Source organism: Pelobates fuscus, chromosome 2, assembly GCF_036172605.1.
Source record: "Pelobates fuscus isolate aPelFus1 chromosome 2, aPelFus1.pri, whole genome shotgun sequence".
In the NCBI taxonomy this organism is placed as follows: domain Eukaryota; kingdom Metazoa; phylum Chordata; class Amphibia; order Anura; family Pelobatidae; genus Pelobates; species Pelobates fuscus.
Genome location: NC_086318.1, coordinates 332,638,479 through 332,651,393, shown reverse-complemented (window position 1 = coordinate 332,651,393; position 12,915 = coordinate 332,638,479). Strand labels below are relative to the sequence as shown.

The following is a 12,915-nucleotide window of genomic DNA, read 5'->3' as shown; positions in this document are numbered from 1 at the left end:
TGATTTCTTGTCTTTAAAATATATTGAAAATGTGTTTTGTAAACACAGTGCAGAGATCCTTTGAAACACCAGCTCTAGTGGTTATGGTGCCAGGAATGCCTTTGCACCTCTCGATAATAGTAAAGAGAGAACCCGCTTTTGAAAGGTTCAGGTTCTTACCTGAAGTTTGCTGGTTGCCGCTCCCCCCTCTATTACTAAAGACAAAGATACAGTAGTTCCTAAACAGGAACATGAATAAGCTCTCCTAAGCTCTACAATGCAGGGCTTAGCTCAGTGGCTGATTAGCTTAGGAACACCCGGCTCTCTGGCATTAGAAGTTATGAAGCAGGGGGGGCGGAGCTTGACTCCAAGCGGACCAGACGTACCTGCCAAGAGCTCCTGCGTCTGGGGCCAAGATTCCGGGTGTACTGCCTGACCACTTGGTGACACTGGCTGCAAACAGCAATCAACCTGACCGGAGGACACCACTGGACCCGGGGATACCAGACTCGAGGTTCCCCAAGCTTGTGCTGTCCAAATTGAGGCTTGCGGCCTAAACCAGTGGGAGCCGCGGAGAGACGGCCGCTCTCCCGGTTCTCTGGCTAGCGGAGGGACACTCACACATCGCTAGCCCCCCCCCCTTTGGACCGGTGGGGGATATCCCGGTCTCTACTGGACACAACGACCAGGAAGAAGGGCAGACAAATCAGCCACAAGCCATACTGGGGTAATCAGCACACGAGGTACTCCCAAGATGGCCGCCCAGCGTGAGCACAAAGAGCGGAACACCCGCACCCATCAAACCGGGCACCCCTTGGTAATATTTGACCACCTATGTGCAGGCTTTAGGGAACTCCTGCAGAGCAGAGGAGCGACTTACCGCCAAGCGGAGAGAATGGTGGCCGAGTGTGTTCGGCCTGCAGCACGACGAAGCTATTACAAGCGAACACCACAAGCACCCAAAATGGCTGTCCGACACTGCAGATACCAGCGGGCCCAGAGAAGAAAAATGGCGGCAGGCACATTAAACGCACCCTCCCACGCACAAATTAAAACACCCGGTACAACGAAACAAATGCAGCAAACAAGAATCTCACCTGTCCCACAATCCGGCCTCCAGTGCAGCACTGCCCGACACTACACAAGAATTGAGGCTAAACAGGCAACAGAATGGCAACAAGTTCCACGAGGTACCGCCAGAGCCGACTCCCGCAGCAAAGCGTGCAAGCCATGGGGTGACAACGGAGATGGACTGAAGCATTCACCTGCTCGCAACCCCCCATCCTTGGGCATTGGCTGAACTTAACAATTGGACTGCATCTGAGCTGCAGGTTTACCAGACCCAACAGCCTAGATATATTCTCTATTGTTAATGTTATTTTGCAAACCGATTAGTTAGATTTATGATTAAGTTCAGCCTTGTTCTCACTCTACTGGGCTGACATACCTTACTGCTATGACTAATGTTTTCAATATGTGCACTCTCTTGCTTCACTTAAATAATATGTTCCTTTTTGTGGTAGCACGACTCTGGCCTATGTGACCCATTATGGACGCTCTCCTACCTTGCCGTTCAGAGGGTCTGGCTGACCCGGCTTTAATATGAAGCCACCGGCTACTGTTTAAATGCTATGCAGTCTGCTTAGTTATTGTTTCTTAAACTCTTATATTGAATGTGAATACTATGACCAGTGCAGCGTAACAGGAATAGTAGTTTCAGTGGTTAACATACAGGCTCCTTAAACTACTGTCTCATCCTCAGACAGACCATTACCAACCTATCGTGTCTCTCAATTTATAATGTTTAATAGTGTTTTCCACTTTTGTTACACGGAGGCTTCATAGTAGCTTAGACGTGTCTCTCTATTCAACCCAGATTGTCTCACAAGTCTGATAGCAATAACACTCAGTGAGTTGTCCTCGAACTTCATAGCCTGTATTTAACGTTGCTAAAGTTTTTGACATGTTTGCCTTGCATGAATCTCTCATACTATAAAACTGTGCTGATAGCCTGTCTTCTCTAACTCCTTGAAATGTGCTATTGTTCTGATATTGCTCACCCAAATATTATTATAAAAACTGTGCAGACTAATCTACATGCTACCGAATGGTTAAATGTTTGTTTATATGCTTGTCAAGCTGTTGTGGCATGGCGAGCCCGCTTGTTATATTTTCATGCACGCAAAAATAAAGAATTAAAAAAAAAAAAAAGAAGTTATGAAGCAGAGCCTGGAGCAGAGCCCTGGTGAGCCCCATGTGTAAACTATTCTAAAACACCTAGACTTCTCCTTTAAAAATAGCGCAGGCAATCATCCATTTTTTTTTTTTCGTCTTTCTGGATATAAAAACCTTTTTCACACATTTTGAAATATTTTACAAAATTATTCTAATTGGGCATATGGAAACTAATTTCTTATAATTTCACCCTCTGTACTTTCATCTTTTTATCTTCATCTATGAACCATTCAACCCTAAACCAGAAGATTTGGGTGCAATTGTAAGAGAAAAGACATGGTCGTTCCTAATAAAACATTCATATGCACTATGGTTGCAATTTTTATTTAAACACAAATAAAATATTACTAAATACAGTAAAAACTAATAAATACAAGTACATTGAGGGGAAGGTTATTATAAAAATGAAACCTCACAAGAAATAATACACTTTCATTAAATTCAACATAAATACTGAGGTAATCTTCTGAATATAAAAAGCAATTCTGAATGAAGATAACACAAAACAAGTATATAATAAGTGTTTAAGGGAACTCCTTTCAGTTTCTCATAATGGCATCAACAGAACACAGTCTCAGTCTAATACCACCGATGTTTGGATTTATTTTCTCTGACTCTTGCCATCTTTAAAATTTTGATGGCTAACCATAAAATACGGTGACAAGGACAGTCATCAAATAACTAGAAATTGCACATGCATTTATAAACTCATAGCTTAACCCTACAGCTTGTTAAAGGACCATACTCGTTTTCCTGGCACTAGAGTGCCCTGAGGGTGCCCCCACCCTCAGGGACCCCCTCCCGTCCGGCTCTGGAAAGGGGAAAGGGGTAAAAACTTACCTTTTTCCAGCGCTGGGCGGGGAGCTCTCCTCCTCCTCTCCGCCTCCGTTCCTCCCCGTCGGCTGAATGCGCACGCGCGGCAAGAGCTGCGCGCGCATTCAGCCGGTCGCATAGGAAAGCATTCATAATGCTTTCCTATGGACGCTTGCGTGCTCTCACTGTGATTTTCACAGTGAGAATCACGCAAGCGCCTCTAGCGGCTGTCAGTGAGACAGCCACTAGAGGAAATAGGGGAAGGCTTAACTAATTGATAAACATAGCAGTTTCTCTGAAACTGCTATGTTTATAAAACAATTAGTTAACCCTAGAAGGACCTGGCACCCAGACCACTTCATTAAGCTGGAGTGGTCTGGGTGCCTAGAGTGGTCCTTTAAGGACATAAATGCATTTTTTTATGAACATTGAAATGTTACCAATGGATATTTATTTGTTTCTTAACATTGTGTAGCAGATAAGATCATTACCTTAAAAAAATCTCGTAAATGTAACACCCATGTTCATTGCAGATGAAACTGTTCTGTAAAATCTTGTCATATTTTTTTGGTCTAACACCCACTTAATTAAATCTAGAGCCATGTTTTGGCTGGGAAATGTATTCTATTTAGATAATAAGCTGTTGCATAGTGGATATGTTTTAGTCCTTTAGCAATACCTGCCAGTCATCAAATGTCATCTGACTCTGAGCACATAGTTATGGGATACTTCAGGTTTAGATTTGTGTTACAATATGGGCTTTAATTTATATGTATGGACACCAAGGATGCATAGGGTTTCCTCTAGGCAAATCAACTTCAAGTGAATTAAGAAAATGTAAACCAGAGATCCGTGTTAACTAACCCAAGATTGATGAACACGACAGAGAAAGCAAGTCAGGAAGTACACTAATGGCAAACTCACTGCTATAATATTTGCTCTGATGGGTAAGTTAAGAAACTACATTAGGAGATCGCAAAACCAATGCACTGACTGCACAACTGATGATCTCTCAAACTTGAAAGTGCAAGATTTTTTTAAAACCCTGCATTTTAAAGCTTAGTATGTACTTCTGATGCTCTGATTATTTTGGGGGTCTATAATGTTTTTGTTTCATAAACAATATACGGCAGTAAGTACTGAAATACCTGTTACATTCATGCATACAATTATGATCCTGTTCAGTTGGCTTATACTGGATACCTGAAATTCTAAATTCAAAAAATTGAACAAAATGGCGTAGGTACAGATGAGTAATAAAATATAACCTTTATAATTTATCGTTAAAAATCATACCCAGAACTTTCGTAAAGTAATTCACATTGGGGTGTTTGTAATACAATTTGGTAGTCATTGTATACATTCTGTTTTTAGATTTGTTTCTTGAGGGTAGGTTTAATTTGTAGACCTTATTTTTGCCAATTACTAGTATTTAATTGATGCCCTGATATCTATTACAGTGGTTCCCAAACCAGTCCTCATGGCCCACCAACAGTCCAGAACTTATGTATTTTCTTGTTTTATTCCAATGGAGATACTAACAAAACCTGGGCTGTTGGTGGGTCTTGAGGACTGGTTTGGGAAACGCTGATCTATTAACTTTATTAAGTTATAAGGCAGGGTTTAAGTACTTTATTGGAATTATGTATTTGATTTTTATTGAGAAATTATAACGGTTCTATTTTATTATATATACACCCACACTATTTTGTAATTTTTATTTTGTTTTCCTTAATTTTTGTGAAGGGGTCTTTACCGTATAGGTGTTGGTCACTGAGTGTTGTTTTTTTTTTTATGTTTATTTTTTATTTAAACAAAAATAAACTCCTTCTTTTGTAATTGTATATTGGATACCATACTCCATTTTAACTAAAATGTGTCATGTCTATTTAACAGGAATTCCAGAGAAAACAAAACAGGCAGCAATACTACACATTTAGGCATTAATATCCATGTATGTAGTTTTACAATGAAAAGCTTAATTCACTGAAAAGTCTTCAGAACGGACATAAACCGTGAGTGAGTTTTTTTTGCCATGCTGCAGCTGTATACATGCACATGTTGAATATGTTTATGCAGCAGATATAGAACTCTGTCAAGATTCTTTGGCACATTGACACTATGGCATTAAAGGCCAAACAATATTTGGAGTCAACACAGTCTCAAAGCTGTGAAATTACTGCAATGTTCCAAACACTGTTTAGAAATAGGTTAACCACATGCATGTAGGCAGTTTGTGTGGGAGGGATTATTATAAACCTTTCAACTCCTCCAATAAACCCATGCTATTTGACAAAACAAAAGTTGTTGTTTTTTTTCTTTGCATTTGGGCCATTCTGTAAATCATGCACAGGCAGATAATGAAGGATTGATTGCAAAGCATAGGCCATAGCTGCTGATCAGACAATGTTAGCATTTTGTATGTCCTATGATGCCAGATGGGTCTGATGCTAGCTCTCTTTCTGCAGTTTAGTCCTTAGCTTCATTAATTCTTCTTCTAAACTTTGAATATGCTCTTGCAAGGCTACTTTATCTTCTTGTGCCCTCTGGTTCGCTTGTGACCTGGCTTCTTCGATCTTCCTCTCATACCACTTTTCCATCTGTGTTGAAACTGCCTCAAAAAAGTATTGGGTGATCTCCAAAGCTTGGGAGGTGTCTCTGGTATTAGAGGCTGTCTGCTCCCCAGATGTAGTATTGGGTTTGGGCAAAGTGTGGGGAGGTGGAATTTGGCCACGTTGTTTTGCCTGGCTGTTTTTTGCAAATTTCCTTGTTTGTGTCCCTCGATCCGTAAGATTCATACTTAGCTTGTTGGCTTTCTTGGGTTCTGTAGAAGGTTTGAGAGTGGAAGGGATTGTAGTCTGTTTAGGTTTAATGCTAAGATGAATGCATGAAGCCTGACCTTGCTGTGATCTACATGCAGCCGTACAGGTTGACAATTTTTCTTTAGGTCTTACAGCTGGAGGGGCTGCAGTTACCACTGCCTGTTCCACGGCTAAGGAGAAAGCAAAGATTTAACACTGTGTGTCACTTAACATGGCATCTCTCAATGGCATTATTAGTACCAGTAATGTAACATAGAACTCCCTTCCCCACATCATTAGTATAATTTTCTTTCAAAAAAGTAAATACCGTATTTATCGGCGTATAACACGCACAGGCGTATAACACGCACCTCATTTTTAGAAAGAAATTCCAGGAAATTTCCCCCCTCATCCCATAGTATTCCCCCCCCTCATCCCATAGTATTCCCCCCTTTCCATAGTATTCCCCCCTTTCCATAGTATTCTCCCCCCTCCCATAGTATTCCCCCCTCCTCCCATAGTATTCCCCCCCTCCTCCCATAGTATTCTCCCCCCTCCCCTCCCATAGTATTCTCCCCCCCTCCCCTCCCATAGTATTCTCCCCCCCTCCCCTCCCATAGTATTCTCCCCCCTCCCCTCCCATAGTATTCTCCCCCCCTCCCCTCCCATAGTATTCTCCCCCCCTCCCCTCCCATAGTATTCTCCCCCCCCCTCCCCTCCCATAGTATTCTCCCCCCCTCCCCTCCCATAGTATATAGTATTCTCCCCCCTCCCCTCCCATAGTATTCTCCCCCCCCTCCCCTCCCATAGTATTCTCCCCCCCCCTCCCCTCCCATAGTATTCTCCCCCCCTCCCCTCCCATAGTGTACTTTCCTCCCCCTCCCCTCCCATAGTGTACTTTCCTCCTCCTCCCCTCCCATAGTGTACTTCCCCTCCTCCCCTCCCATAGTGTACTTTCCTCCCCCTCCCCTCCCATAGTGTACTTTCCTCCCCCTCCCCTCCCATAGTGTACTTTCCTCCCCCTCCCCTCCCCTCCCATAGTGTACTTTCCTCCCCTCCCATAATTACTTACCTGTCCTGAAGCGTGGGCCGGCTTCACACCGTGCACCGCGGAACAGGAACTTTAATTTAAGGTTCCGGTTTCCGGCGGGACTGAAAGGAAGTGTGCACACTATTGTGCACACTTCCTTTCAGTCCCGCCGGAAACCGGAACCTTAAATTAAAGTTCCTGTACCGCGGTGCGCGCTGTGAAGCCGGCCCACGCTTCAGGACAGGTAAGTAATTATGGGATATCGGCGTATAACACGCACCCACGATTTTTCCCCTATTTTCAGGGGAAAAAAGTGCGTGTTATACGCCGATAAATACGGTAAATCACTAAAAACTCAGTTCTTCAAAAAGACATATAAATGAAACTGTTAACGTCCTTCTTTCCATCTCCCTTTAACCTCATTACCTCCGAATACATCCTTTAACAATTAAGATCTCATTTTATAGTAATCCCACATTTGTTGTAATAACAATAAGGTAGGTCTAAGCAGTACACTGGTTATTACTTAAACAGTTCAGTGTTAAAATACTCCTCCTTTCGTTGATAAATGGCATAACCTTTAAGGAACACACCACGTCTTGATTAAGTTATTATGAGTGCAGGAGTTTGAGGGCTCCATCTTACTTTCAGGTACACACACAAAATAAAGCACCGCGCTTACAGCAGCAGTGGCTTAGTATCGAACAGCTCAAAATACATAGTAAAAACAGAGAACGTTACCTGCGCTCTGGCCCAAATTCCTCTGCACATTTAAACAAAATGGAGGCTCTTTAGTTTAATTCCAATGGCTATTTGAATATAAGCTCACCTGCCACGTCAAGGCAAGCCTCAAAAGGTGAGTCCTACACTAGCCATTACATTTGCTGATATCAGGATATTGAGAGGGGAGTACACATAGAAAACCTGGCGAAAAGCCTGAAAGAATTTAAGATGACTAATGAATTTTGCTCAGAGGAGTCATTGGATATTACCAAAATGTTGTCAAAAAGTATGGCATTAACAGTAGCCTCAAGAAGGGCTCTATGGCTTCACTCATGGGGAGCGGACTACACATCAAAGGCCTCTCTCTGCGGTCTCCCATTCCAAGGAGATGTATTATTTGGCAAAATATTGGATGAGGCCATTTAAAAGGTAGCTGATGGCAAAAAAGCCTTTCTGCTTTAGGAGAGACGAAAACCAGCTTCTTCTTCCTGTAGAATTAAGAGATACATGGATCAGTCCTTTCGGGATAGTAGATCTTATTATTATTATGATATTTATATAGCGCCATCAAATTCCGCAGTGCTTTGCAATGGGTGGACGAACAGACATGTAGTTTAAACCAGACAAGTTGGACACACAGGAACAGAGGGGTTGAGGGCCCTGCTCAATGAGCTTACATGCTAGAGGGAGTGGGGTAAAATGACACAAAAAGGTAAGGATAGTATTAGACTAGTGACCGTTGCAGAAGATGAATCAGTCAGGAGCTATTAACAGTTTAATTGATACGTTTTTATGAAGAAGTGGGTTTTTAACGATTTTTTGAAGGAGTGGAGACTGGGTGAGCATCTAACAGAGGAGGGAAGTGAGTTCCACAGGAACGGTGCAGCCCTTGAGAAATCTTGAAGGCGAGCATCAGAGGTGGGAGTACGGACAGAAGATAGACGTAAGTCTTCAGCAGATCGTAAGGGCCTAGACGGGACATACTTGTGTATAAGGGAGGATAGATAGGTGGGAGCAGTATTATGTAGAGATTTGAAAGCAAGAAGCAGAATTTCAAATTGAACTCTATATTTTATAGGAAGCCAATGTAGGAACTGACAGAAGGGTGAGGCATGGGAGGTGCGGGCGGACAGGAAGATGAGCCTCGCTGCCGCATTCATTATGGACTGTAACAGCGCACGTTGGGAGCATGTAAGACCACTGAGAAGTGGATTACAGTAGTCAAGGCGAGAAAGGACAGTGGAATAGATCGAACATGATGCTTGAAGGAGTGGTCTGAGTCAAAGAGAACGCCTAGGCAGCGAGCCTGCGTGGTGGAGCTGATGGTAGCACCGTTGACTTGGAGGGAGACCGACACAGGAGTAACAACACTTGAGGGATGAAAGACCAGAATTTCAGTTTTGGTCAAGTTTAGTTTAAGGAAGTGGGCAGCCATCTAGTTAGAAATAGCAGAGAGGCAGTCAGATACACTGGTCAAGAGGGACGGGGAGAGATCAGGAGAGGACAGGTAGATTTGCGTGTCATCTGCATAGAAATGATAGTGGAAGCCAAAGGAGCTAATGAGTTTACCATGGAAGGCAGTATAGATGGAGAACAGTAGGGGACCAAGGACTGAACCTTGGGGGACACCAACATAGAGGAGTTGGGGAGAAGAAGCAGAGCCAGAGAAAGAAACACTGAAAGAGCACTGGGAGAGGTAGGAGGAGCACCAAGAGAGAGCAATATCTTGTAGACCGATATTGCGGAGGATGAGAAGAAGCTGTTGATGATCAACAGTGTCAAAAGCTGCAGACAGGTCAAGGAGAATTAGGATAAAGTAGTGACCACGAGATTTTGCAGCGAGTAGAACATTGGATACTTTGGTCAGTGCCGTTTCCACAGAGTGCTTAGCGCACAAATCTTACAAACCGAAATCCTAACTGGAGAAATTACAGATATCTTCTACCAAAAATTCAAGAGGGAAAGGACCTAGGACTTCGAGTGAAAACTTCTGAAGGTCGGCAGGTTCAGATAGGACTGATTGAAGGAAGACTTCAGAGGTCTTACCCTATCTGGACTCAAAACATCAGACACATGGGTGCTTTCCATTATAAGGGAAGGCTACAGGATAGAATTCGAGACTTTTTCAAGATAAATCATATTCATACGATCAAGAGTATCAAAAAACATTTAAAAAAAAAAACATGCAATGAAAAAGGGTATTCTCAAACTTCTATACCAAGGGGTAATAGAGGAAGTCCCAAAAGAAGGCCGATACAAAGGTATATATTCTACAGTGTTCCTAGCACCAAAGCCTCAGGGGAAATGGAGACTGATCCTAGACCTAAAAAAAATTAAATTCCATGTTGAATAAAAGAACTTTCAAGATGGAATCCATTTCCACTATCATAAAGAACATAAAAGAAGGAGAATGGATGACGTCCATTGACCTAATGGACACTTACTATCAGATACCAGTCCACAAGAACCATCTAAAGTTTCTAAGATTCTGGGTGTTCGGAAAACACCTCCAGTTCATGGGCCTTCCGTTAGTTCTTAATGTCTAGCCTCAAAAATTTTCACCGAGACACTTGTTACTCTGATTGCATTCCTGAGACATCGAGGCATACACATTTTCCACTATCTAAACTATATACTGATAGTGGGTCATTCTCGTCAGACAGTTATTCTTCACACTCAAGCTGTGATGGAAATACTTCAAGCCCATGGTTGGCAAATAAACACAGGAAAATGCGCACTTACGACCTCCCAAATAATTATTTTACTAGGGGGCAGTGATGGATACCTTAAAAGCAAAGGTCTACTTGTCTCCAGAAAGAGAGCGTAAGATTAAAGACAAAGTCAAAAAGACTTGAAGGATCAATCAAACATCAGCAAGGTATCTTATGAGCCTGATGGGCTCAATGACCTCCACAATAGGGTTGATGAAGTGGGCTCAATGGAGATTTAGACCAATCCAAAAATACTTTTTGTCAGTTCAACAAAGAAAGGGCAGACTGGGAACAGAAAATATATATTTCTTCTCGAGTAAAACGGCATGTGATCTGGTGGAATGAAGACAAACTTGTTTCAAGGATTTCCTCTGGAAGAACCATGTTGGCAAACCATAATGACGGTGCCCATTTCAAATCCCTATGGAAACAAGGGAAGTGGACACACAAAGAGTCTTCTACACGCCAACCTGAGGGAATTACGTGTTATTTGGTAGGCGCTTTTAGGTTTCCTTCCTTCCATTATACAATCATTTGTTTTCATAAAGATAGACAACCGTGCTGTGGCATCGTATATAAATAACCAAGGGGGCACCCGCAGCAGGCTTCTTCTAGAAGATTTGTATGCAATTATGGAACTGGCCCAATCCAGTCTTCTGGGTCTGAAAGCAGTGTATCTTCTTGGTACAGAGAACAAACCGGCAGACTTTCTAAGCAGATCAGAGGTTCTTCCTGGAGAATAGAGACTTCACCCGAAGTGATTCAGAGAAAGAACTATCTGGTGGGGCATACCACAGATCAATCTTATGGCCACAGCAGAGAATTGCCAGACTCAGAAATTTTACTTTCTGCATCCACATCAGCTGTCGGCAGGGTAAGATGCACTATCACACCGGTGGATTTTCGATCTGGGGTATGCATTCCTTCCTCTACCGATGATACATTACTTCCTGCGCAGAGTTTGGACAGAGGGAAGGAAAGTAATAGCGGTGATCCCGAATTGGCCAAGGAGGCCCTGGTTCCTATTACTGATCAAGCTGAGCCCGACAGACCACTGGCTACTACCTCTGAGGTCGGATCTTCTGACCCAAGGTCCTGTTTCTCACCCCAACCCAGAGATCCTGAACTTTGAAAAGAAGAGGTTGAAGAACTTGGGTCTCTCTGAAGCAGTTGTTGATACTCTCTAGAAGTCAAGAAAAATATCAACTTTGGAATGTTATCATAGGATCTGGGAGGCATTCAAGAATTGGGCATCTTCTAAAGCTATTGAATTTAACAAGCCCACACATTTTTACATTTTGGAATTCCTACAATAGGGACTCGATAAAGGTCTTAGCCTTAGTACCTGAAAAGTACATTCTTCTGCATTAGCTGCTCTATGCGACTTTTCCTGGTCTTTGGACCCGCTGATTGCAAAGTTCTTTAAGGCTGCCTTAAAAATAAGACCCCCCCCAAAAGGAATTACTCTCCTCCATGGGATCTTCCGCTGGTTTTAGAGTTTATAAGTATGTAGAGGCAGCACCCCTTCCAGTCTCAAGAGAGAAATATGCCTTTAAGCTGATACCAGCAAGGTGATTTGTATGTGTTATAGCCCTATTTAGGGTTAATAAGTATGTAAGGGTTTATAAAACTCCCCTTTATGTCTCATTCGAGACATTTACCTTTGTGTGTGTGTAGAAGCCCTATAAAGGGTTAAATGGGAAAGGGTTTATAAAATACCCCTTCCTGTCTTATGGAAGATTCTTGGCTGATATCAGAAAATCTAATGGCATGTTTAGGACTCATCTTTTGAGGCTTGCCTTGATGTGGCAGGCGAGCTTATATTCAAGTGACCATTGAAATGAAACTAAAGAGCCTCCATTTTGTTTAAATGTACTTTGGGATTTGGGCCAGAGCGCCGGTACCTTTCTCTTTGATCTTACTTTCAGGGTTTAAACTGGTTTCCAACTGTTTTACCCCAAAACCAGTCCCTCAGTGTCCAATACCTCTGACTCCTTTCTTTGTCCAACCCCTGCAGTGATCATGAAGGTTTGCGTGATAGCTGTGGGTAGCCAGTGATAGGCGCAGAGTGGCAGCAGACTCTGTTAGTCCACCAGGAAATCTCTTCTGATCACTGTGGTGGCCAGAAAGGAAGAGAGGAGGCAGATGTTTGGGCACCAGGAGGCTAACTTTGAGGTTAAACTGTCGAAAATGGTTAAATCCCCTAAAAGTGAGATGACCTCTGCCCTCATAACTTCATTGAGATTAAATTGTTATGGGGTGGAAGTGTTTATTTAAGGCCCTAATACTGTATGTCCAGTTCTACAATGTTAAACAACTGACCAAACTACTAATCAGTCAATTCACTAAACCCAAAGTTGGCCATGGATCACTCTCCATTTCAAAAACGAATATGCACTTGTTTATTCATATCACTATCACACGCAATGCTATGAATTCAGCAAGATTCCTTCATGGCATGGAAAACTGACACACATTTTATTTTTTTACCCTATAGACAATATTGTAAGTAAAGCAAGGCAGAATTCTAAAACTGGAACAATCACCATATAAACTAATGGAATGTTCACAATGATGTCATTGGTTTCCATGGTAAAAGCTCCCCTTAAGGAAATTTGACCCT

At 42.5% G+C, this 12,915-nt stretch overlaps 1 protein-coding gene across 1 annotated transcript in view; it reads right to left on the bottom strand.

Moving 5' to 3' along the window:
* Positions 1-3,622: 3,622 nt before the first annotated feature.
* Positions 3,623-12,915, bottom strand: part of ANKRD6 (ankyrin repeat domain 6) — a 239,589-nt gene continuing 230,296 nt past the window's right edge. Inside the window, exon 16 of the mRNA XM_063443571.1 lies at positions 3,623-6,019. Coding sequence (XP_063299641.1) covers positions 5,478-6,019 — 542 coding nt within the window. The 3' untranslated portion in view covers positions 3,623-5,477. The remainder of the gene's footprint in view (positions 6,020-12,915) is intronic.